Genomic DNA, 24,017 nt, shown 5'->3' with positions numbered 1-24,017 from the left:
AAAAAAAAAAAAAATTGCTGAAAGAAATTAAAGAAGACCTAAATACATGGAAAGATAGCCCATGTTCAACAACTGGAAGACAATATTGTTAAGATGGCAATACTCCCCATATTATCTATGAACTCAAATCAACCTTTATGAAAATCTCAACAGCTTTTTATACAGACATGAAAAAACTGATCCTATAAATCATATGGAATCTCAAGGGACCCTGAATAGCTAAAACAATCTTGTAAGAGAAGAAAAAAGTCAGAAGATTCACACTTCGAATTTTAATTGTCACAACGCTACAGTAATCAAGTCAGTATGGTGCTGGCATAAGGATAGACATATAGATTGGCAGAACAGAATTGAGAATCCAGAAATATAACTGCACATCTATGGTCAGTTGATTTTCAACATGGGTTACAAGACTATTCAATGGGGAATGGATATTCTTTTGAACAAGTGGTGGCCAGGCGTGGTGGCTCACATCTGTAATACCAGCACTTTGGCAGGCCGAGGCGGGTGGATCACCTGAGGTCAGCAGTTTGAGACCAGCCTGGCTAACATAGTGAAACCCCATCTCTACTAAAATTACAAAAATTAGCCAGGCATGGTGGTGGGTGCCTGTAATCCCAGCTACTCAGGAGGCTGAGGCACGAGAATTGCTTGAACCTGGGAGGAGGAGGTTGCAGTGAGCTGAGGTTGTGCCATTGTACTTCAGCCTGGGTGACAGAGAGAGACTCTGTCTCAAACAAACAAACAAAACAAATGGTGTTTGCACAACTATATATCTACATAAAAAAGAATTAATTTGGATCACTATCTCATACCATGTACAAAATCTCAGAATGGATCAAACACCTAAATGTAAGAACAAATACTGTAAAACTCTTAGAAGAGAACATAAGCGTAAATCTTAATGACCTTGGATCAGACAATAGTTTCTTAGCTATGATACCTAAAGCAGAAACAATAAAAGAAAGAATACATAAACTGCACTTTATCCAAATTAAAATTTTTCATGTGTCAGAGGACACTATCGAGAAAGTGCAAAGACAACTCACAGAATGAGAGAAAATATTTGCAAATTATATATCTGACAAGGGTCTAGTATCTAGAATATATAAAGAACTCTTACAACTCCACAACAAAAAGATGAGTAATTCAATTAAAAATGGGTAAAGTCTCTGAATAGACATTTTTCCAACAAAGATACACAAATGGCCAATAAGCAAGAAAGAGACACTCAGCAAGAAAGAGACCATTAGTCATTAGTCATTTGATAGTCATTCTCATCAAAACCACCAGAAACCACTTTATACCCACTAGGATGGCTATAATCAAAAAGGCAGATAAATAACAAGGATTGGCAGCAATACGGAGAAATTGGAACCCTCATACGTTGCTGGTGGGACTGTAAAATGGTGCAGCTACTGTGAAAAATTGGCCATTCCTAAAAATGTTAAACACAGAGTTACTGTGTAGCCCAGCAACTCCACTCCTAGGTATATTCCTGAGAGAACTAAAAGCGTATGTTCACACAAAAATTTGTACATGAATGCTCATATAAGCGTTATTCATAATGGTCCAAAGAGGAAACAACCAAACTATCTATCAAATGTTGAATAGAAAAACAAAATGCAATCTATTAAAACAAGGGGATATTACTTTGCCATAAAAAGAAATAAAGTGTGGATACATGAAGGAACCTTGAAAACATTACACTAAGTGAAAGAAGCCAGGCACAAAAGGCTGCAGATTGTAGGATTCCCTGTACATGAAATGTCCAGAATAGACAAATCCACAAATCTGAAAACAGATGAGTGGTTGCCAGGGGCTGGAGGGAAGGGAAAAGAGGGGTAATGAATAAAAGGAACAAAGTTTCTTTTTTGGGTGACAAATTTTTTTTTCAAATAAGATGGTGGCGATAGTTGCACAACTTTATGAATATGTTAAAATCCACTAGAGTATACATTTAAAGACTGAATTTTATGATACGTAAATTATATCTCAAAAAAAATTTTTAAACCCTTATGTAGTGTATAGTGTATATAAATATTTAAATAGTATGTACACACATTAATTTGTATAGACAAAAAAAAAAAAAATAAAAAAAAAAAAAAAAAAAAAAAAAGAAACAACAACAAAAAAGATCCCTCTGTCTGCCAGTCTGCCACACAGAGAATGACCTGGAAGGAGCAGTGAGCCGGACTCTGTCTTAGAAAGCTATTGTTACATCCACCACGACCACCACCACCACCACCCCCCCAACTCAGTGGCTTCAACAATAAGTTGAAGTGGCTTCCTTATTCACCACACCACTTGTTCATTTTATACCATCTGTAGCCTTGCCTCATTGTGCCCCAACTCTGGAATGGCAGATGACAAGAGATGATGGTGGTGTGGACCCCAGTCACAGCAGTGGAGATAGAAGTGATGGATTAGGATGTGATTTAGCAGTAAAGTCTGCAGAACAGGTGCAAAATTTCTCAGAGAATAGCTCACAGATCTAACAAGATTGCTCTAGGTATGTTTTCTCAATTATTCAACTAATATTATTTATTGAGTGTGTACTATGTACCAGGTACTTTTTCAGGTGCTGAGGATACAGCAGTGAATAAAACACAACCTTCCCTCCTGCTGCGTTCTCATGGAGCTCACGTTCTAGTGAATGGAGTGGTATTTGTACAGCAACCAAAGGCCAGGGGAATATGCTATCATAGTCATCAAGGCAGAACAGCAATACCTGGTTCTCCCTTTCCTTCTGGGCACACAGTAGGATTACTCTTCCCTGACCCACTGAACTCCGGCATGGACATATGATATGATGCATTCTGGCCAATGAGATATAAGTAGAAGTGACATGTGATACTCTGGGGTAGAAGCTCAAAACCAGTTCACACCTTGCCACGCACTCTTTCCCTTTGCCACAGAAGGTGCCCCACCAGCTGTGTCCCAGGAGGAGGACACCATTGCGGGGGAAAGCTGCAGCTGGTCCTCAGTGGACAAGTGCCGCGATGGGAAAAGAACATTTATTGCTTTAATCCAGTGAGGGTTTTTTGTTGTTACTACAGCAAAACCTAGCAGACCCTGACTAATGCATGTTCTCTCTCACTTCTCTGCCCGCTGAGAGACATTAACCCAGAATCAGTCTTGGTTCATACCTTAGAAAACTAAGTCCTGTGTCTCAGCACAGTAACTCCAACTTAAAACCACGTGTTTGGAGGCGAATGTCATCAAGAGGGTGCTGTTGTTGTCGTTTACAATCTATTCTGTGTGTGTGTTTCTTCTTCCTTTTCCTTTATTTTTGAGACGGGATCTCACCATGTTGCCCAGGCTAGTCGTGAACTCCTGGGCTCAAGTGATCCTCCTGCCTTGGCTTCCCGAAGTGTTGAAATCACAGGCGTGAGGCACCATGCCTGGCTTATGTGTTTCTCTGACAGCACCAACCGCAGACCTATCAGCAGCAAGTTGGTAACACTACCCTTTATGGACGTGTCTAATCTTGCCCATTAGATGTGCAGTATGTAAGGGAGCACAGCAGACAATGGGCACCCCATAAATGCTGAAAGAGCACCCTGATGACACACCATTACCAAGAGGTAGGTTGGCTGGAGTTTATCCACAAAAAAGAGGGACGGTCTTCATGGGGACTGCAGCCTGTATTTCTGCCAACATGGATGTGTGGCATTGGGTTAAAAATAAAAAAAATTTAAAGGCTCTTTTTGTTCAGGAGTGAAAATGGCTTTAACAAGACAAATACAATGGTCAAAAGAGGCCAGAATGTCACACAAGTTTCCAATCACTCTGTTCATGACCCTTGAGAATTTCTAGCAAACATCGCATACCCTGAAGAGTTCCTGGACAGGTAGAGATGGAGAAGTTCAAGCTTCAGAGCTGGCCCTGATGCTGTGGCTCTCTGTTTTGTGCTTTGTGTCCTAATGGGCCTCTGGCTGGCCCCATGTGCCTCCCACAGACACAAAGGAAGCCAACAAGGAAGATGAAATCAACTGCAATCTCTCGTGAATCCAACACGCCTTTCCACACAAGATGTTCCAGAATTGCGGCTGTGGCTGGCAGAGCTTCTCTGTCCGTACACTGGGCCCAAACACATCTGTGCCCACAACGCTGACTGCAGTGCTGAGCCAGGGCTGGGCCAGAATCCATGCCAGAAGGCGTGTGGCTGTGGGCACCCTTAAAATGTCTCTCTGGCATATCATTCCAATTAAATCTGGCCTGACGTTCTTGTTTTAATAACTTAATCTAGAATTTACACCTTGCCTCCTCTCCCAGAGGGCTCAAGACAGCACATAATAAAAGCCTAAATACAAGAGGATAGTTAAAAATAAAGACGAGTGATCAGAAGGTGAGATAATCCTCCAGGAACCTGAGATAAGATGATTATTGCGGCTGAGCGTTGAATTTGGCTCCAACTTTCTGGCAGCCAAGGTTAAAAAGAAAACAGAGTGGCTTATCCAGTTACGACTGCCTGACAGAAAGAAGGAAGTAGACACAAGCTCACAGAGAGAGCACAACCCATTTCCTGGCGCTCAGTTCCACGAGGACCTCTCCTGTGGATCTTTATCTCAGGGACACAAATTGAACAATATCCTTCGTAGAAGATGCTGAATCATGCTTCACTTGGCAGCCTCAGCCCCAGAAGTGGGCTCTTGACAAAAGGTGAAGGTGTAATATTAAATTAAATTGCAACTCGGCAAAGACATTTCTTCGAGAAGCCGGCTTAATGGGCCCAGACAGATGGGTTGAAATTGGACATATGGCGGCATGGGGAGAGCTCCAGGTGGAGGGAATAATTTAGTCAATAAATATTTACTGAATACTTACTTTGAGCCAGGCCCTGGTGGTGGGTGCTGGGGACACACAGATGGCCATGGCCTTTGAGGAGGTCACAGACAAGAGGGGACCAGCACATGGACAGACAATTACCAGTTCTGTGACCAGAATGAGGGTGAACAGGGTGAGGTGGAAGCACAGGGCACAGGCGTCCATCCATTCAGCCTGTGCGGTCCTCGGGCCCCTGGAGGAAATGCTTCTAAGCTGCCTCTCGAAGGTCAAGCAGGAATTTTACATATGAAGATGGCATACTGGGAGTGGAAAGGGGGGTGTTCTTGGTAGAAGGCGCTTGGGCATAGAGGAAGAGAGTGGGACGCTTTAGAGAGGTAACAATAGCTCAGGGTAGCTGAGCACAAGGAATGAGGAAGGGGGTTGTGAGACATAAGGATAGGGAGGTAAGGGAGCCAGATCACTAAAGGCCTCCCAAGCTGAGCTAAGGAGCACAGACTTCATCCCTTAGCTGCTGGCAAAAATTGTAAACAGAAGAATGAGGAGGTCAGAACTTCAGATGGGGTGCGGCCTTCCTTAGGAGGAGCTGCCCAGGCTAACTGAAGCAGCCCATGGGTAATGGACCAACCAGTGGCCCTTGTGGAGTTCCACTACCCTGCTTGAACATGGTTTTCATCTGTCTGGGGCCCCAGCCTGGGCCTCCAGGGCACTATGAATAACTATGGGTGACAAAACCAGCCTTACTCTGTTCAGGGCTGATGGCACCAGCAGTGAGGACCCATCACTTGGAGTGTGACTCTTAGCATCCAAAGTCTTTGGCCACCAGGCCACCTGTAAGCAACCTACAGGGTACGGTAGACCCTGATCTCCAGCACTCCCCCTATCTAGGCCATTCCGATGTGTCTTTATTTTCAAATGAGTAGTGTGAAGTGGGGCTTGGACAGGTTTTATGAAGATACCAGCTGTTTGCTGAAAGTGCCTGCTTTAGGATTGGCTTCTTTTTCCCCAGAGCAGCTGTAGAGGGAGATAGAAGATAAGACATGAAACTATTTAAAACTCTAGGTGTTTGCCTCTTCCAATATCTGTTTCCATAGAAACATAAATGGTATAACCACCAGTTTCAAAGCCAAGTGTAGTTCCATGATTCCAAATCCCCTGTGTGCTTCCACAGAAGAATGGTAACACCACGGAAGGTGGAGGGAAGTTTTGAAATACTCCTTTGTCCCAAACGGCCCTTAACTTGATTACTTCCCAAATGGCCAGAAAGCCACAGAACCCAGAGTGTAGGGAATTCCTGACATAGGTTGCTTGGCATCCTGTGGGAACCAGCCTCTGCCATTTCTACAATGGCTCTTGTGGGTGATTGGATTGCATGTGATTCCTTCTCCTGTTGCAACATGCCTGGGAGACAGATGACAGAAGGCTTCAGGGTGTGCAGGCGGCCTCAGGATACTGCCACAGTGGCTGCCCTGTGGTTCTGTGGCTCACCTGGGTGTTCGATATCCAGTGACCTTGAGTGCTGTCTGCCATGTTGCTCCATTTCAAGACCACTTCAGAATGGTCAGGTGGAGGTGTAAATGGTGGACTGCTATGGAAGGAAGGCTTGGGAAAAAATGAACCACCCTCCACCTAGAATCGATCACACCATCTGTATGTACTGAGTTTGCTGCTGGGGAAAATTATCTCAAATTATTTTTCTTTCTTTTTTTTTTTTTTTTTCAGACAGAGTCTCACTCTGTCACCAAGGCTGGAGTATAGTGGCACGATCTGGGCTCACTGCAGCCTCCACCTCCCAGATTCAAGCAATTCTCCTGCCTCAGCCTCCTGAGTAGCTGGGATTACAGGCACGAGCCACCATGCCAAGCTAATTTTCTGTATTTTTAGTAGAGACAGGGTTTCACCATGTTGACCAGGATGGTCTGGATCTCTTGACCTTGTGATCCACCCGCCTCGGCCTCCCAAAGTGCTGGGATTACAAGCATGAGCCACCGCGCCCGGCCCGATTTTTCTTAAAAGAAAAAAATCCCATATGGAGGTGTGTGCATACACGCACGCACACACACCGTCAATTCATGGTCCTAATCTTACTTGATCTAAAAGCAGCATTTGACGCAGTTCACCAAAACTTCCTCCTTGCAACACTTTCTTCATTTGGTTTCCAAGATACCAAACTCATCTGATTTTCTTCCTAACTCTGAGCTTCCTTAAGGTCTTCTTTGTTGCTTTCTCCCACCTCTCCAGCCTCCAAACATGGGCAGGATCCAGGGTGAGTCCTTGGTCCCCTTCTCTTCTCCATCACTGTGACTACTCTTGGTGCTCTCATCCAAGGATGTCAATGGCATCCATAAGCTGACCCCATCTGAGTTCCCATCTCCAGCCCATACCTCTCCCTGAACTTCAGATCCGTATGTCCAACACCTACTCGCCGTCTCCACAAGTAGAGTAGGTGCTGAAAAAAGAGAGCTATTTTCCTTTTTTCCAAGAATACAAATCATATTTTAAAAACCTTTTTAACATACTTGGCAGGTTTATCTACACCTGCTATATCTGTAATGCAGAAACAGCCAATCTTCCCATCAGACTCTAAAGCAGAGGGAAGGCTGAGATGGGACACAGGAGCACTGAGCACAGGGCCAGTTCGTGGACACCTGTCAGTCCTCGCCTGGGTCTGGCGCATTTGTCTCTGGAGCCCTCACTCTCCCTTTTCAAGTTCTCCCATGTGTGAATGGCTCTCTGTTGACCATCTGCCTGGGGACAGCTGTCTCTCCTGTCCCCTCACCAGTGATGGGTCTCTCTCCTGGCATCCCACTGCTTCAAATTCTCCCTCTCTGGTTCATCCTCCTGTGCCCACTGCTGTTTAATCACTCAGTGATTCCCAGGGCTCCTGTGGGGACTTCACTTCTCACTGCACTCACTTTCTCTGGGTTACTACACTCATTCTCATGACTATATCCTCAATAGGCTAACTAACGCTTTCCCCAAACATCTTTACCAACTGGACAAACGATCTCTTGTCTTCTGGGACCCTGCGTCCCATATTGTTAGCCCTTTTGCCTAGAAGGCCCTCAGGTGACTCAAACTTATGGCCAGAAAAGAATTCCCCACATTCCCTCCCAAGCCCATTCTCATTCCACACCTGCCTTAATGAAGAGGTTCCCCAGGAACTCCAGGCAGAAATCTGAGCATTGCCTTCCCTGCCCCCATATCACTACCACTTAGAGTCAGTCAATCACCAAGTCTTGTTATGTCTGCTTCCTAAATAGCTCTCAAATCCATACCCTTCTCTGATTATACTCTGACTGCCCTGGCTTAGGTCGTCATCAGCTCTATCTCCAGCTATTGCTGGGCCTCCAGCCTCGCCCCTCCATCTGTTCTCACTGCACAGCCAGGGCAAAGCTGATCATGTCACTCCCCTGATGAAATATCTTTAATTCTGAAGTTTAAACTCCTCTTCTTAGCACACAAGATCTCTCACAATCTGAGCTCTGCCTGAGTCATCATTTGACCTTCTTCTCATCTCCTCAAAGGCATCCTCAGTTTTGGCCATTAAAACTATTTCATAATGGTTTTTTTTTTACAAACTTTTTAAGAAAAGAAAAGATACATTAACATGCTTAATGGTAAAAAAAACTAGATGGTTTTCCTTAAGACTGAGAATAAAGCAAGTATGTCCCCTCCCACCGCTCCTATTCAACATTGTACTAGAAGTTTTAACTAATGCAGTAAGTCAAGAAAGGAAATAAAAAGCATACCGATTGGGAAGAAAGAAAGAAAATTGGCTCTGTTTGCAAATGACATAATTGTATATCTAGAAAGTCCCAAAGAATCAACACAAAAATTCTTGGAACTAATAGGTAATTATAGTAAAGTTTCACGATATTAGGTTAATATCCAAAAGTCAATTGCTTTCCTATACAGTAATACCTAAACAATATTGCAGGTAAGAGTCCAGACCACTGCAATAAAGTGGATATCTCAATACAATGAGCCACACAAATTTTTGATTTCCCAGTGCACATAAAAGTTATGTTTATACTATACAGTAGTCTATTAAGTGTGCAGTAGTATTATGTCTAAAAAGCAATGTACATACTTTAATTAAAAATACTTTATTGTTAAAAATGCTAATCATCATCTGAGTCTTCAGTGAGTGGTAATCTTTTTGTTGGTGGAGGATTTTACCTCCATATTGACAGTGGCTGACTGACAGGTGTGGTAGCTGTTGAAGGCTGGGGTGGCCATGGTGATTTCTTAAGACAATAATGAAGTTTGCTGCATTGATTCATTCTTCTTTTCATAAATGATTTCTTTGTATCATGCAATGCTGTTTGACAGCATTTTACCCACAGCAGAACTTCTTTCAAAATTGGAATCAATCCTCTCAAACCCTGCTGCTGCTTTATCAACTAAGTTTATGGAATATTCTAAGTTCTTTGTTGTCATTTCAACAATGTTCACAGCATCTTCACCAGGAGCAGATTGCATCTCAAGAAACTGCTTTCTTTGCTTATCCGTAAGAAGCAACTCCTCATTTATGAAAGTTATTTTTTCCTTTTATTTTTAGTTGGCATGTAATAATTGCATATATTTATGGGATACAGACTGATATTTTGGTGTCTGTATAAAATATGTAATAATTAAATCAGTGTAATTAGCGTTTCTATCACCTTGAACATTTATCATTTCTTTATATTGTGAACATTCAAAATCCTCTCTTTGAAAATAGACAATACATTATAGTTAACCATATTCATCCTTTAGTGCTACAGAACATAGGAATTCATTCCTCCCAACTGGCTGTAATTTGTATTTGTTAACCAGCCTCTCCTCATATTCCCCTGTCCTCTACTCTTCCCAGCCTCCAGTACCCACAATTCTACCCTCCATTTCCATGAGCTCAGTTTTTTTTTCTTCCACATGAGTCAGAACACCTGGCATTTATCCTTCTGTGACTGACTTACTTCACTTAACATAATGTCCTATAGTGTCATTCATGTTGTCATGAATGACAGGATTTCATTCTTTATTATGGTTCAGTAGTATTCCATTGTGTCCATATACACCACATTTTCTTCATCCATTTGTCTGTTGATGGACATTGAGGTTGATTCCATATCTTAGGTACTGTGAATAGTACAATAAATATAGGAGTGTAAGTATCCTTTTGATATATTGATTTCCTTTCCTTTGGATAAATACCCAGTAGTGGGATTGCTGAATCATATAGGACTATTTTTAGTTTTCTGAGAAACCCCCACACTATTTTCCATAATTGCTGTACTAGTTTACATTCCTACCAACGGTGTATAAGAGTTCGCTTTTTTCCTGCCGCATCCTTGCCAACATTTGTTACTTTTTGTCTTTTTGATTCTAACTGGGTGAGATGATATCTCATTGTGGTTTTGATTTGTATTTCCTTGACGATTAGTAATGGTGAACATTTTTTCATGTATTTGCTGGCTATTTGTATGTCTTCTTTTGAGAAATATCTATTCCAATCCTTTGTCTACTTTTTAGTCAAATTATTTCATTTTTTCCTGTTGAGTTCCTTGTATATTCTGGACATTGGTCCCTTGTTGAATAAAGAGTTTACAACTATTTTCTCTCATTTTACAGGTTGTCTCTTCGCTCTGTTGATTGTTTCCTTTGTTGTGCAGAGGCCTTTTCATTTCATATAGTCTCCTTTGTCTATTTTTGTTTTTGTTGTCTGTGCTTTTAAAGTTGTAGCCATAAAATCTTTGCTTAGACCAATGTCTTGAAGCATTTCCCCTATATTTTCTTCTAGTAGTTTTATAGTTTCAGGGCTTACATTAAAGTCTTCAATCCATTCTGAGTTGATTTTTGTGTATGATAGAAATAGGGGTTGATATGGTTGGGCTCTGTATCCCCACCCAAATTCTCACCTTGAATTGTAATAATCCCCATGTGTCAAGAGTGGGGCCAGGTGGGGATAATTGAATCATGGGGCAGTTTCCCCCCATACTATTCTTGTGATAGTGAATAAGCCTCATAAGATCTGATGGTTTCATAAATGGGAGTTCCCCTGCACAAGCTTTCTTGCTTGGTGCCATTTAAGATGTGCCTTTGCTTCTCCTTTGCCTTCTGCCATGATTGTGAGGCCTCCCCAGCCATGTGGAACTGTGAGTCTATTAAACCTCTTTCCTTTATAAATTACCCGGTCTTAGGCCAGGCACGGTAGCTCACACCTGAAATCCCAACACTTTGGGAGGTCCAGGTGGGCGGATCATGAGGTCAGGAGTTTGAGACCAGCTTGACCAATGTGATGAAACCTTGTGTCTACTAAAAATACAAAAATTAGCTGGGCATGGTGGCATGTGCCTGTAATCCCAGTTACTCAGGAGGCTGAAGCAGGAGAATCACTTGAACCCAGGAGACAGAGGTTGCAGTGAGTTGAGATCGCACCACTGCTCTCCAGCCTGGGTGACAGAGTGAGACTCCATCTCAAAAAAAAAAAAAAAAAAAAAAAAAAAAAAAAAAAAAAAAAAAAAAAAAAAAAAAAAAAAAAAAAAAAAAAAAATTTACCCAGTCTCGGGTATGTCTTTATTAGCAGTGTGAAATCAGACGAATACAGAGGTCTAGTTTCACTCTTCTGTATATGAACATCCAGTTTTCACAGCACCATTTATTGAAGAAGGTGTCCTTTCCCCAGTAGATGTTGTTGACACCCTCGTCAAAAAACCAGCTGGTTGTGAATATGAGGATTTATTTAGGGACTTTCTATTCTGTTCCATTGGCCTATGATCTGTTTTCATACCAATATCATGTTGTTTTGGTTACTACGGCTTTGTAGTATATTTTGCAGCTAAGCAGTTGAATGCCTCCTGCTTTATTTCTTTTGCTCAGTATCGCTTTGGCTATTCAGAGTTTTTGTGAATCCATATGAATTTTCAGATTGTTTTTTCTATTTCTGTGAAGAATGTCATTGAGCTTTTGATAGGGATTATGTTGAATCTGTGAACTGCCTGGGGTAGTATGGTCATTTTAACAATATTAATTCTTCTAATCCCTGAACATGAGATGTTTTTCCATTTGTTTGTGTTCTCTTCAATTTCTTTCATTGATGTTTTGTAGTTTTCATTGTAGAGGTCTTTCACTTCCTTGGTCAAATTCATGCCTGAACATTTTATTTTTTGTAGCTATTATAAAATGAAATTGATTTCTTGATTTCTTTTTCAGCTAGTTTGTTATTGGTGTATAGAGACAATACTGATTTTTATTTCTTGACTTTGTATCCTGCAAAAGAGTATTTTGTATCCTGCAAAATACTCTTTGATTTTGTATCCTGCAAAAGAGTATTTTATTTCTTTGATTTTTGTATCCTGCAAAAGAGTATTTTTGGTGGGGTCTTTAGGTTTTTATAAAATATATAAGATCATATAATCTGTAAAGAGGGACAAGTTGACTTCCCCCCTTTCCCATTTGGATGACATTTACTTCCTTCTCTTACCTAATTGCTCTGGCATGGGGAAATAATTTTTCCTGTACTTGTGTCTACAGTGTTGGCTGGGTAGGGTGCTTTGGCTTTGATTCTGAAAGGGTTAGTAGTGTAGTCTCTGTATGGTTTCTTTGGCTGTAATCATCATCAGTGATGTCTGTGAATTTCTCAGTAGCTTAGGCTGTAATTATTAATTATTAGTGGAGGCTGTGTAAAGGCTTTACTGTAAATAAGGACACCAGGCAAGCTGGTCTTGGCATCCCTGGGTGGCATGTATGGGCACTAGTCGTGGCAGTTATGTACTAGATGTCCCAGTCTTCAGGTCCCTAGGTATTGTGTGTGGGCACTAGTGGTGTCAATGGGGGACCTAGGTGGGATGGTCCTTGGGCCCCTAGGCAGCATGCACAGGCACCTGTGGTGACAGTAGAGGTGGCTGGCCAGTCCTAAGGCCACCAGGTAGTGATAATGGGTGGGTGGGTGGTGATGGAAGGCTGGGCAGGCCATTCCCAGGGCCCCTATGCAGTGCTCATGGATGCCAGTCATGAGCAGGGTGGACTAATCCTCAGATTCCCAGATAGCACATGTGGGTGGTGATGGTAGCAGGCAGGGTGGACCTGTCCTCAGGTCCCTGGATGGTGTGCATAAATGCCGGTGATGGTGAGTGGGACAGACTGGTCCTTAAGATCCCTGAAGGTGTTTGCAGGTGCATGAGGGCTCTGCTGCTGGAGGGGGAGGGGTTATCAGCAACCCCAGGCAGGCAGTTCTCAGGCTCTGGGCAGAGCATGCTTTGGGTCCCTTGGTCCTGGAAGTAGCCTTCTGGTGTGCTACACTGATCTTCCCTGGGGTATAGGATCCTGTGTGGGCTAGAGTCCTGGGACCTAGCGGCTGCACCACAGGTTCAGCTGGTGTCATAATTCTGCAGCCCTCTGGGTGGATGTGGGGGAATGTCACTGGGGCTTCAGGATATATAGATGCAGGGACTTTTGGGCACTAGAGCAGGATATATTCTGGTAGGTGCTGGGATCTCAAAATGGTGTCCTGATGCAACAGCTTGGGTTTCAGCGGGTGAGTGAATGGGACTCAGAGTGAAATCCCTCTCTGGAAAATGCAGTTGTACGGACTCCAGGCAACTCCCTATACTAAACTAATGGCCTGTGAGTGCTGAGGAGGTTCTCTTGTGGCTAGTACTTCAGGCATCTGTGATGGAAATGTGGACCACTAGAGATCTCTTTTCCCCACAGTGGAGAGTCCTTCCTGGCTCTGAGCTGTTCCTTATCTTTCTTACATGTTCTATTTGATGTGTCTTGTTAAAATTTTATCATTAGATTGCAGCAATTCAGTCACATATTTAGGCTCCACTTCTAATTCAAATTATCTTGCTATTTCCACTATATCTGCAGTTAATTCCTCCACTGAGGCCTTGAAACCCTGAAAGTCACCCATGAAAGTTGAAATAAATGTCTTTCAAACTCCTCTTAATGTTGATATTTTGACCTCCTCCCATGAATCTCAGATGTTCTTAATGGCATCTAGAATGGTGAATCCTTTCCACAAGGGTTTCAATTTACTTTGCCCAGATCCATCAGAGAAATCACTATGTATAGCACCTATAGCCTTATGAGATGTATTTCTTAAATAATAGACTTGAAAGTCAAAAGTATTCCTTGATCCATGGAATGCAGAATGGATATTGTACTAACAGGCATGAAAACAACATTCATCTTCTTGTATATCTCCATCAGAGCTCTTGGGTAATCAGATGATATCATCTGGCTGTGTCTCCACCCAAATCTCACCTTGAATTGTAATCCCCATAATCCCCACATGTCAAGGGTGGGACCAGCTGGAGGTAATTGGATTTGTGGGGTGGGGGGGAATTCTCCCATGCTGTTCTAATGATAATGAGTACATTCTCACGAGATCTGATGATTTTATAAGTGTCTGACATTTCCCCTTCTTGCACTCATTCCCTCTTGCCACCTTGTGAAGAAGGTGTCTGCTTCTCCTTTGCCTTCTACCATGATTGAAAGGTTCCTGAGGCCTTCCCAGCAATGCAGAACTGTAAGTCAATTAAACCTCTTTCCTTTATAAATTATCCAGTCTTGGGTATTTCTTCATAGCAGTGTGGGAACAGACTAAGCCACCAGGTACATTGTCAATGAGAAATAATATTTTGAAAAGAATCTTTTTATTTTTTTCTGAACAGTAAGTCTCAAAAGTAGACCTATGATATTCAGTAAACCATGCTGTAACAGATGTGCTGTCATCTAGGCTTTGTTGTTCTATTTATAGAGCACAGGCAGAGTAGATTTAGCACGATTCTTAAGGGCCTTAGGATTTTTGAGATGGGAAATGGGCATTGGCTTTAACTTAAAGTTACTAGCTGCATTAGCTCTCAAGAGAGTCAGCCGTTCCTCTGAAACTTTGAAGCCAGGCATTGACTTCTCCTCTGTGGCTATGAAAGACCTAGATGGCATCTTCTTCCAACATAAGCCTGTTTCATCTCCATTGAAAATGTGTTGTTTGGTGTAGCCACTTTCATCAAGGATCTCAGCTACATCTTCTAGATAATTTTCTGTAGCTTCTGTATCAGCACTTGCTGCTTTATCTTGCACTTTTATGTTACAGAGATGACTTCCTTCCTTTTAAGTCTCATGAACCAACCTCTGTTAGCTTTTAATTTTTCTTTTGCAGCTTCCTCACCTCTGTCAACCTTCGTGGAATTGAAGAGATTCAGTTCACCAAGATTTGATTAGGCTTTGACTTAAGGCTGTTTTGTTAATCTTTTATCCAGACCACTCAAATGTTCTCCATATCAGGCTTAAGGCTGTTTTGCTTTCTTATCATTTGTGTGATAATTTTAGTTTCCTTCAAGCACTTTTAAGTTCCTTCAAGAATTTTTCCTTTGCATTCAAAACTTGACTAACAGTGTAGTGCAGTTGCCTAGCTTTGGCCTATCTCTGCTTTCAACCTGCCTTCCTCACTAAGCTTAACCATTTCAAGATTTTGATTTGATGTGAGAGATGTGTGACATTCTTTTACTTGAACACTTAGAGGGGTTATTAATATACCTAACTTCAATATTGTTGTGTCTTAGAGAATAGAGAGGCCAACGAGAGGAACAGAGATGGAGGAACAGTGGATAGAACAGTCAGAATGCACACAACGCTTACCAATTAAGTTTGCTGTTTTATATGGGCATGGTTTGTGATACCCCATAACAATTACAATAGTAACAGGAATGATCACTGATCACAGATCGCCGCAATAGAGATAATAATAATGAAAAAAGTTAAAATATTATGAAAATTATTAATATGTGACACAGAGACACAAAGTGAGCAAATGCTATCAGAAAAATGGTGCCAAGACATTTGCTCAATATAAGGTTGCCATAAATTTCAATTTGTAAAAAATATAATATCTGCAAAGTGCAGTAAAGTGAGGTATGCCCTGACCAGAAATGAGCAATTGAAATTTGAAATCAAAAACACAATCTCATTTAGATTAGCACCCAAATGACATGAAATAGGTATAAATCTAACGAATTAGGTAAAACACCTATGTGAGGAAATCTACAATACTCTAATGAAAGAAAATAAAAAAAGATCTAAACAAATGGAGAAATATTCCACTTCCTGGATCAGAAGACTCAATACTGTTAAGATGTCATACTTCCCACTTGATCTATATATTCAATGTGATCCCAATAAAAAATCCCAGCATGTTATTTTGTGGATATCAACAAACTAATTCCAAAGTTTATATGAGTGGCAAAAGACCCAGAAGAGCTCACACAACACTGAAGAACAAAGTTGGAGAAGTGACATTCCCTGACTTCAAGACTTACTATGTAGCTAAGTAATCAAGACAGTGTGGGATTGATGAAATAATAGACAGACAGATCAATGTAACAGAATAGGGAGCTCAGAAATACACCCACACAAGTACAGTCAACTGATCTATGACAAAGATGCAAAGGTGATATAATGGGAAAAGGTCATCTTTTCCGCAAACAGTGCTGGAATAACTGGACAACACACAAAAGGAGTCTAGACATAGACCTTACACCTTTCACAAAATGTTACTCAAAATGGATCACAGGCCTAAACGTTAAATGTAAAACCATAAAATATAACAGGAAAAAATCTAGGTAACTTTGTGTTTGGCAATGAGTTTTTTGATACATCAAAAGTGTGATCCATGAAAGAAAAAAGTAATAAGCTTGACTTCATTAAAATTAAACACTCCTGCTCTTAAGAAGACAATGTTAAGAGAATAAACAGACAGACTGAGAGAAAATATTTATAAAACAAATATCTAATGAAGGACTTGTGTCCAAAATATACATGGACCTCTTAAAATTCGACAACAAGAAAACAACCTATTTAAAAAGTGGGAAAAAGATCTGAAAAGACACCTCACCAGACGGCAAATATGCATATGAAAAGATGCTCAACATCATATGTCATTGGAGAATTGTAAATTATAACAAGATATCAACACACGCCTATCAGAATGGCTAAAATCCAAAACACTGACAACAACAAATGCTGACAAGGATGTGGAGCAACAGGAACTCCCATTCCTTGCTGGTGGGTTTGCAAAATGGTACAGCCACTTTGGAAGACAGTTTGGTAGTTTCTTACAAAACTAAACCTTTACCATATAATCAGCACTTGTACTCCTAGATATTTATCCAAATGAATTGAAAATTTATGACCACACAAAAAGGTTTGTAGCAGTCTTATGTATAATTGCCAAAACTTAGAAGCAACTAAGATGTCCTTCATGGGTGAATGAATAAACAAACTGTGGTACATCCAGGAAATAGGATATTATTCAGTTATAAAAAGAAATGAGTTACCAGGAAATAGGATATTATTCAGTGATGAAAAGAAATGAGCTACAAGGAAATAAGATATTATTCAGTGATAAAAACAAATGAGCTTCCAAGCCACAAAAATATATGTAGGAACCTTACATGCATATTACTAAATGAAAGAGGCCAGTCTAAAAAGGCTATACATTCTATGATTCCAACTATATGGCATGCTAGTGGTTGTCAAAAATTAGCAAAGCAGAGAGGATATTTAGAACAGTGAATCTATTCTGTATGATATTATAATAGTGGATATATAACCTGCATTTGGCAAAGCCCACAGAACTGTACAATGCAAACAGTGAACTGTAATGTGAACTATGGACTGCGGTGAAGAATAGTGTATCAGTATTGGCTCATCATTTGAAAAAATGTACCAGACAATGCATGATGCTAATAATAGGGGAATTTGTGGGAGGGGGTTGCGAGTATACAGGAACTCTTTGCACTTTTAACTTTTCCTGTAAACCTAAAACTACCCTAAGAAATAAAGTCTATTAAGTATAAATAAAATTTAAAAATGAAGTACATCTGCTGGGCACGGTGGCTCATTCCTGTAATCACAGCACTTTGGGAGGCCACGGCAGGTGGAACACTCGAGCCCAGGAATTGGAGACCAGCCGAGGCAACATGGTGAAACTCCGTCTTTACAAAAAATACAAAAATTAACTGGGTGTGGTGGCATAAGCCTTGTAGTCCCAGCTACTTGGAAGACTGAGGTGGGGGGATCACCTGAGCCAGGGGAGGTGCAGTGAGCCATGATCATGCCACTGCACTCCAGTCTGGGCAACAGAGTGAGAACCGTCTCAAAAACAAACAAAAAAAACACATCATACTTTCTGAAGAGTGGATATAATATATACGTACAATTTGAAGATCAGAACTGCCAGAACCTTACAGGACCCTGTGTGCCTGTCTCAATCATATCCTCCTATCCTGCCCACCAAGAGGTAACCACAATCTTGAATTCTGTCCTAACAATTCCCTTCTTCCTTTTTTTTTTTTCTTTAAATGGCTTTGCTACCTATGTATGTATCCTGAAACTATATTCTGTTCAGTTTTTCCAGTGTCTGAGCCTGAAGCGTGTGAAAGCCTGTTTTGGGTACTCATGCATGACTTGCTATTTTTGCTCACTGCCATGCTGCTGAGATGCCTCCAAACTGATGTGTGTGGCTGTGGCTCATTCATTCCCACAGCTGTATAGCCTTCCTTTCTTTGAAAATACCGTAATGCACGCATCCATTCTGTTCCTGTGGGCCATTTGGGATGCTCCCAGTTTCTGGCTGTTACGAACAGTGCTGCTGTGAGCACCCGGGCTTGAGTCTCCTCAAGCCATACATGTGGGGCTTTCCCTAGGTATGCGTCCTAGTGGAAGGGCTGGGCTGTGGGCATGTGCATCTTTGACATGGCCTGCATCAAATCGTTTTCCAAGTGGTTGTGCCAGTGGACACAGGAGTAGCACTGTGTGTCATGTTCCACTGCCTGTATCCTCTCAGCACGTGGTTCACCGGACACACTACCTACTCTCCAAACCCACCGGCCTCTGCCTGAGTGTCCCTCCTAGCTCCCACACCTGCTCAGGACTCCTTGACTTTCATCTGAAAAGCCTTCTTTGACCCTAGGAGGCCAGACTGGTATCCCACCTCGGGCTCCACAGCACCCTGTACCATGTGGGGTGCGAGTTAGCTACTGAATTGTCTGTCTCCCTAACTGCTCTAAGGGGTCCTTGAAGGCAGGGCCATGTCTCATTCACCGCTGTCTCTCTGGAGTCCAGCACGGGGCCTGATGCATAACTGGTTTGTATGAGCATTTATTCAATTTTGTTGATAAGAAAAAAGGTGAAAGTGAGGCTGGAATCAGTTTGGGGCATGGGGAGGTTGTAGGGTGCTGAGCCACAGCTGGAGGCTCAGCACAGGCAGGGGCGTCATGGACTCAGGTTCCAGGGCCACAGTCACATGGTCAGCCTGCCCTGAGAGTGTCTGTGTACAGACCCTGAAGGAGGAAAGAGGCAATGAAACCAGAAGTCAGGACCTCTGTCCCCTGCCTTAAGGACCCTTTCCACCTGTACGTGGAGGTGAGTGACAACATGATTGAAAGCAGAACATCTGGGGTGGAATCCAAGCTCCGCCACTCACTGGGTACATGACCTGGGCTAGTCACTGAAGCTCTCTCTGTCTCAGTCTCCTAATCTATAAAACGGGGGCAATAATATCTCCTACCTCACAGGATTATTATAAAGATTAAATTAAATGAGCTCATACTTGTAAAGCATTTAGAACAGTACCTGGCATATGACAAGTGCTACAGAAATACTTATGACATAGAAATGGCTGGGCGCAGTGGCTCACACCTGTACTCCCAGCACCTTGGGAGGCTGAGGCAGGCGGATCACTTGAGGCCAGGAGTTTGAGACCAGCCTGGACAACATGGTGAAAGCCCGTCTCTACTAAGAATACAAAAATTAGTCAGGTGTGGCAGTTCATGCCTGTAGTCCCAGCTACTTGGGAGGCTGAGGCATGAGAATCGCTTGAACCCAGGAGACGGAGGTTGCAGTGGCCAAGCCTGGGTGACAGAGTGAGACTCTGTCTCCAAATAGAAATCAAATCAAATCAATCAATCAATATTTATGGCACAGAAATGATAAGGGTAGGGGGCTGGGCTGTCCCTGGTGGGCCTCCAGGGGACTTTCACTCCCAGGACCCTTCAGTACACTCTCCTGGGGAAAATCTCTTCACAGGTCCTTCCTGTTATTCTCAAGCCCTGGGTTCTGTTTATTTCCTTCTCACTGCTGTCAGAGTTGACAGCCATCTACAGTGATAGGGCTATTTGTCTGCGGGTTTAGTCTGCTCCCCCACTCCCCTGCAGGCTGCCATGAGGCTGTGGCTGCCATAGCTACCTCTGTCTTCCCATGGAAGATGCTGGCCGTGGGGTGCTGGGTAGGGTATGTGGAGGCTGGTTCAGATGTGGCCCTGTCCTGGAAAAGCTCAGCAGACTTCTGACTTGCTGAGAGTCCTGACCAGGGAATGTTTGGGAGCTGGGGGAGGAAGTAGGGAAGAGCAGATTCTCAACTCCAGCAAAGCCAGTGAACACAGGGACACATCTTCATAGGAGGTAACACTGGTGCTGAAGCTGAAGTCATCTAATTGTCAGAGAAGATTCTGGAAGAGGACACAGAACGAGCAAAGGCTAGGACGTGTACCATATTGCAAGGCCCATGCCTGGAATCCTCAGGTGCTCAGAGTCGGGAGCACACAAGGGTGTCTGAAATAGGTAAGGGGAGGGAGGGACAGACTGCAAAGGTCTTTCATCACCTCTCCCCGCCAAGCCTAGGCTTTGTGTTTGGAGGTCCTGGACAAAACAGCCTTTTGAAGGAGACTTTAGGACGCCTCAGCCCCTGGGCACGTTGTTCAACTACCCTGTTGTGTCTGACGGAGGAGGGACTGAGAGAAACCAACAGCCTCGTGCTGTTTGGTAGAAAAACGACAATAAGCAGGGCTGTGGGTGGACAGATCAAAGGGTTCTGCTACCATAGCAACTGAGGGACAGGCCAACCCTAAAATAAAAGGAGAAAAATAGGCACCTGCCAGGAAAGGTTCTGAGAGAAATCTCAACACACTGTGCAGGGAGATGTAGGGACTGCCTATCTGGGCCTTGCCATGGATAATCTGGGTGGCCCTGGGTGCTGGATAGTACCTTTCCAGGCTCAGTTTTCTTATCTACACAGTAAGGCATTTCTGCAGCACCTCAGGACTCCTCAGTGTTTGAGAACCATAGCCTTGGAAAGCCTGGAATGTGCTAGGGGTCTATGCCCAGAGCCATTGATAGCAGCAGTGCTTATTACAGAATAGAAGGAAGACAGGTAAGAGTCACAATGGCAAACCATCAGCTAGACATATCAGACCGTGCATGTCTACCTTATCTAAATGGTCCAGCAGGACAGGCATCCCCATTTTCATAGTCTGCTGACTCAGGCTGACTCTAGCCCACAGCTGGAGCCTTGAGGACCTCTCGTGCATACTCAGCTCCCACCTTCATCTAGAATACAGGTGGCAGCCATTCAGCCTCCCCAGCCCACTGTTGGGCTCCACACCGAGCCACCTGTGCCTAGTTTCCGTCCACGTGGCCTGCCTCCAGGCCTTCCACGAACTCTGCCTGACTCACCCTGCTCTCATTCTCTGATCTCCTGAGCCCTCACTCTGCCTATTACTTGACTTTTTCTCCTCATCTGTACAATGGAAGAACATTTCCCTGCCCTACTCACTTCCCAGATCTGTGGCCAATGAACAAAGGTCTAAAAAAGCCAGTAAAACTGCTAAGAGCTTCCCAGGTACTGAAAGGCAGGGTTAGGTAGCAGGTGAGAGGGTAGTCAGTGGTATTGTCACTAACCTGCTAGGTAACCTTGGGTAAGTTATACAGCCTCTCTGGTTTCTGTTTCCTCATCAGTAAAATGGGGTTAAGGACAGCATCTACTTCCTAGAATTGCTGTGAGGATCAAACAAGTTAACACATGATGCCAACTGTCCTCATCATTATCACTCTTAGTATCATCATTGCTTGTTATTATCACCGCCCCAGGCTCTCCCTAGCTCAGGGGCCCAGTTAGCCAATGATAGCTCTTCCTAGTGTTGACATTCTGTCTGGATTTCTGAATTCTGGTGGTGGGTGGGGAATTCCCATGGGATGAAGTGGGGACCCACCCAGGTGTTCTGTGGCCCACCTTGCAGGATGAATGGTGACCAGATGTCCCCCCTGCCGTTCCAAAAGTAGCCTGTCTGCTCGAGTGAACTCAGTTCCTGCCCCCTTGTTCCCTGGGCACAGCCAGTGTTGCCTCCATCCTCTTTGCCAGTTCTGCTTGTGTGTGTCTGGAGTCCTGCTTCCTCCCAGGAGTATGTGAAAGGGGGTGAGGGGGAGGAACATAGTTCTCAACCTCCTTCCTAAATGGCATTCTCTGCCCCTGCTCTGAATGCATAACTTCTTACTGAGCTGAGTAAACCCTCTGTCTCAAGATAAATGAGGCTGAGCAGCTTACATTTTAGAAAACCGTCTTGTCTAGAAGGGTAAAAGCCTCTGCCCGCATAGAATGACCATTTCTGGTTTAGTTTAAGAATTCACACTAAATTTCACAAAAGGATTTTTCTAATAAAGCAGTGAGAGAAAAAGAGATTCTCATTTTTCAGCAGAATTTGTTACACTGTATAGAAATCCTTCCAATAGCACACCCCACTGCAGCCCAGCTCTACCCCACAAACACAAGTCTAACTACTCTAAAAGAAAGTCCACAAAACCACAACTTCCAAAGGGACTCCAACTTCCCTAATCTGGAGAATCCTAGAAAGACCAGCACAGGTTCAGGGCAAGGCTGACTGCACGACAATTAAAAAATATATTTAATAGTACTTTTATGTAAGGCCCTTTATTTTAACAACAAATACGTGATATCAAATGTGTGAAAAGAAATATATTGCTCATTCCTTTGAAAATAATACAGTATCTAGAAGGAGCTTTCAAAATCTTTCTTCCCTAGTAGCACTTTTTTGGAGACTTACTTTAAAGTTGGGATAAATATGCAATGTCATTTCTCAAGTGATAAATCCTATAAATGAAGGCTTCTACAATGTATGAGAATATACTCTTCTTTTTGGGGGGTGGGGTATGGAGTTTCGCTCTTGTTGCCCAGGCTGAAGTGCAATGGCGCGATCTCAGCTCACCGCAACCTCCGCCTCCTGGGTTCAAGCGATTCTCCTGCCTCAGCTTTCCGAGTAGCTGGGATTACAGGTATGTGTCACCACACCCGGCTGATTTTTAGTAGAAACGGGGTTTCTCCATGTTGGTCAGGCTGATCTCGAACTCCCGACCTCAGGTGATCTGCCTGCTTTGTCCTCCCAAAGTACTGAGATTATCAGGTGTGAGCCACCGCACCCGGCCTGAGCACATACTCTTTTTAAAAGCCCAACGGTTCCCCTTGATTCTCTGCATGCATTAATATTAAACTCAACTTCTTTCACGGCACCTTATATTTGGCTTCCCTAGAATACTATGTATAAAATGGAGTGAAATGGAACTGAGGAAGTGTTCCCAGTGGGGTACTGGGCAGCTGTGTAGCCTGGGAACTATGCAGCCTCACTGTCCTCATATGCCAGGGGCTGCATCTGCAGGCTTCCCTCCTGCCACCACTGGGGGCTTACCTCCATGCTGTACTTCTCCACCGTCCTTCGCAGCGGGTCCACGGCCTGCCAGCAGATCAGGATGCACAGGTCGATCAGCAGCATGCCCCCAACGATCACAAGCAGTTTCTGGTCCTTGATGATCTGTAGAGTGGGAAGGAGTAGAGGGGAGCCAATGTGAGAGACAGTTTCCCACGCAGCAACTGGGGTCCTGGGGTGGTGGGGGAAACTGCATCATGAACCCCCAGCTGGAGGGTCTCCTGGAATCCCCATCACCCATGGGATAAATCCAACCAAGCTTCTCTGCTTGACATTCAAGGACTTTCACAAGCTTGACCTTATCACTCCCCAAATACACATGTATATTTTGTGGAAGTTTGGCCACTCCTGGTCCCTGACCGAGCTGTGATTTTCACCCTCCAGATCTTTGTAGGTGCTGGTTCTTTTGTCTGGAACACCCTATTCTTTTTACCTGGCAAGCTTCTAATAATCCTTAAACACCCTGGTCAATTGTCACCTCCTCCATGAAGTCCTCTCTAACTCCTGCAGCATAACTAATTACTCCATAGCACTTTGTCCACATCCTTAATTATAAGGAGGAACCAGTAGTAACAACAATGAGAAGAAGAGCTAACATTTAATGAACACTCACTCTGTGCCTGTCTCTAGGTTGATAGTTTCAGAAGCAATGTCTCATATAAAGACAAATATTGTTATTATTCTCATT

At 43.1% G+C, this 24,017-nt stretch overlaps 1 protein-coding gene across 1 annotated transcript in view; it reads right to left on the bottom strand.

Annotated features, from left to right (window-relative positions):
• GABBR2 (gamma-aminobutyric acid type B receptor subunit 2) overlaps window positions 1-24,017 on the bottom strand; it is a 429,129-nt gene that overhangs the window by 55,415 nt on the left and 349,697 nt on the right. The window contains exon 13 of the mRNA XM_017527825.2: window positions 23,312-23,434. Coding sequence (XP_017383314.1) covers window positions 23,312-23,434 — 123 coding nt within the window. The remainder of the gene's footprint in view (window positions 1-23,311; window positions 23,435-24,017) is intronic.

The sequence above is a fragment of the Cebus imitator genome, unplaced genomic scaffold (assembly GCF_001604975.1).
Source record: "Cebus imitator isolate Cc_AM_T3 unplaced genomic scaffold, Cebus_imitator-1.0 Scaffold51, whole genome shotgun sequence".
In the NCBI taxonomy this organism is placed as follows: domain Eukaryota; kingdom Metazoa; phylum Chordata; class Mammalia; order Primates; family Cebidae; genus Cebus; species Cebus imitator.
Note: the sequence above shows the minus strand (reverse complement) of the source record. Positions and strands in the feature narration are given on the sequence as shown.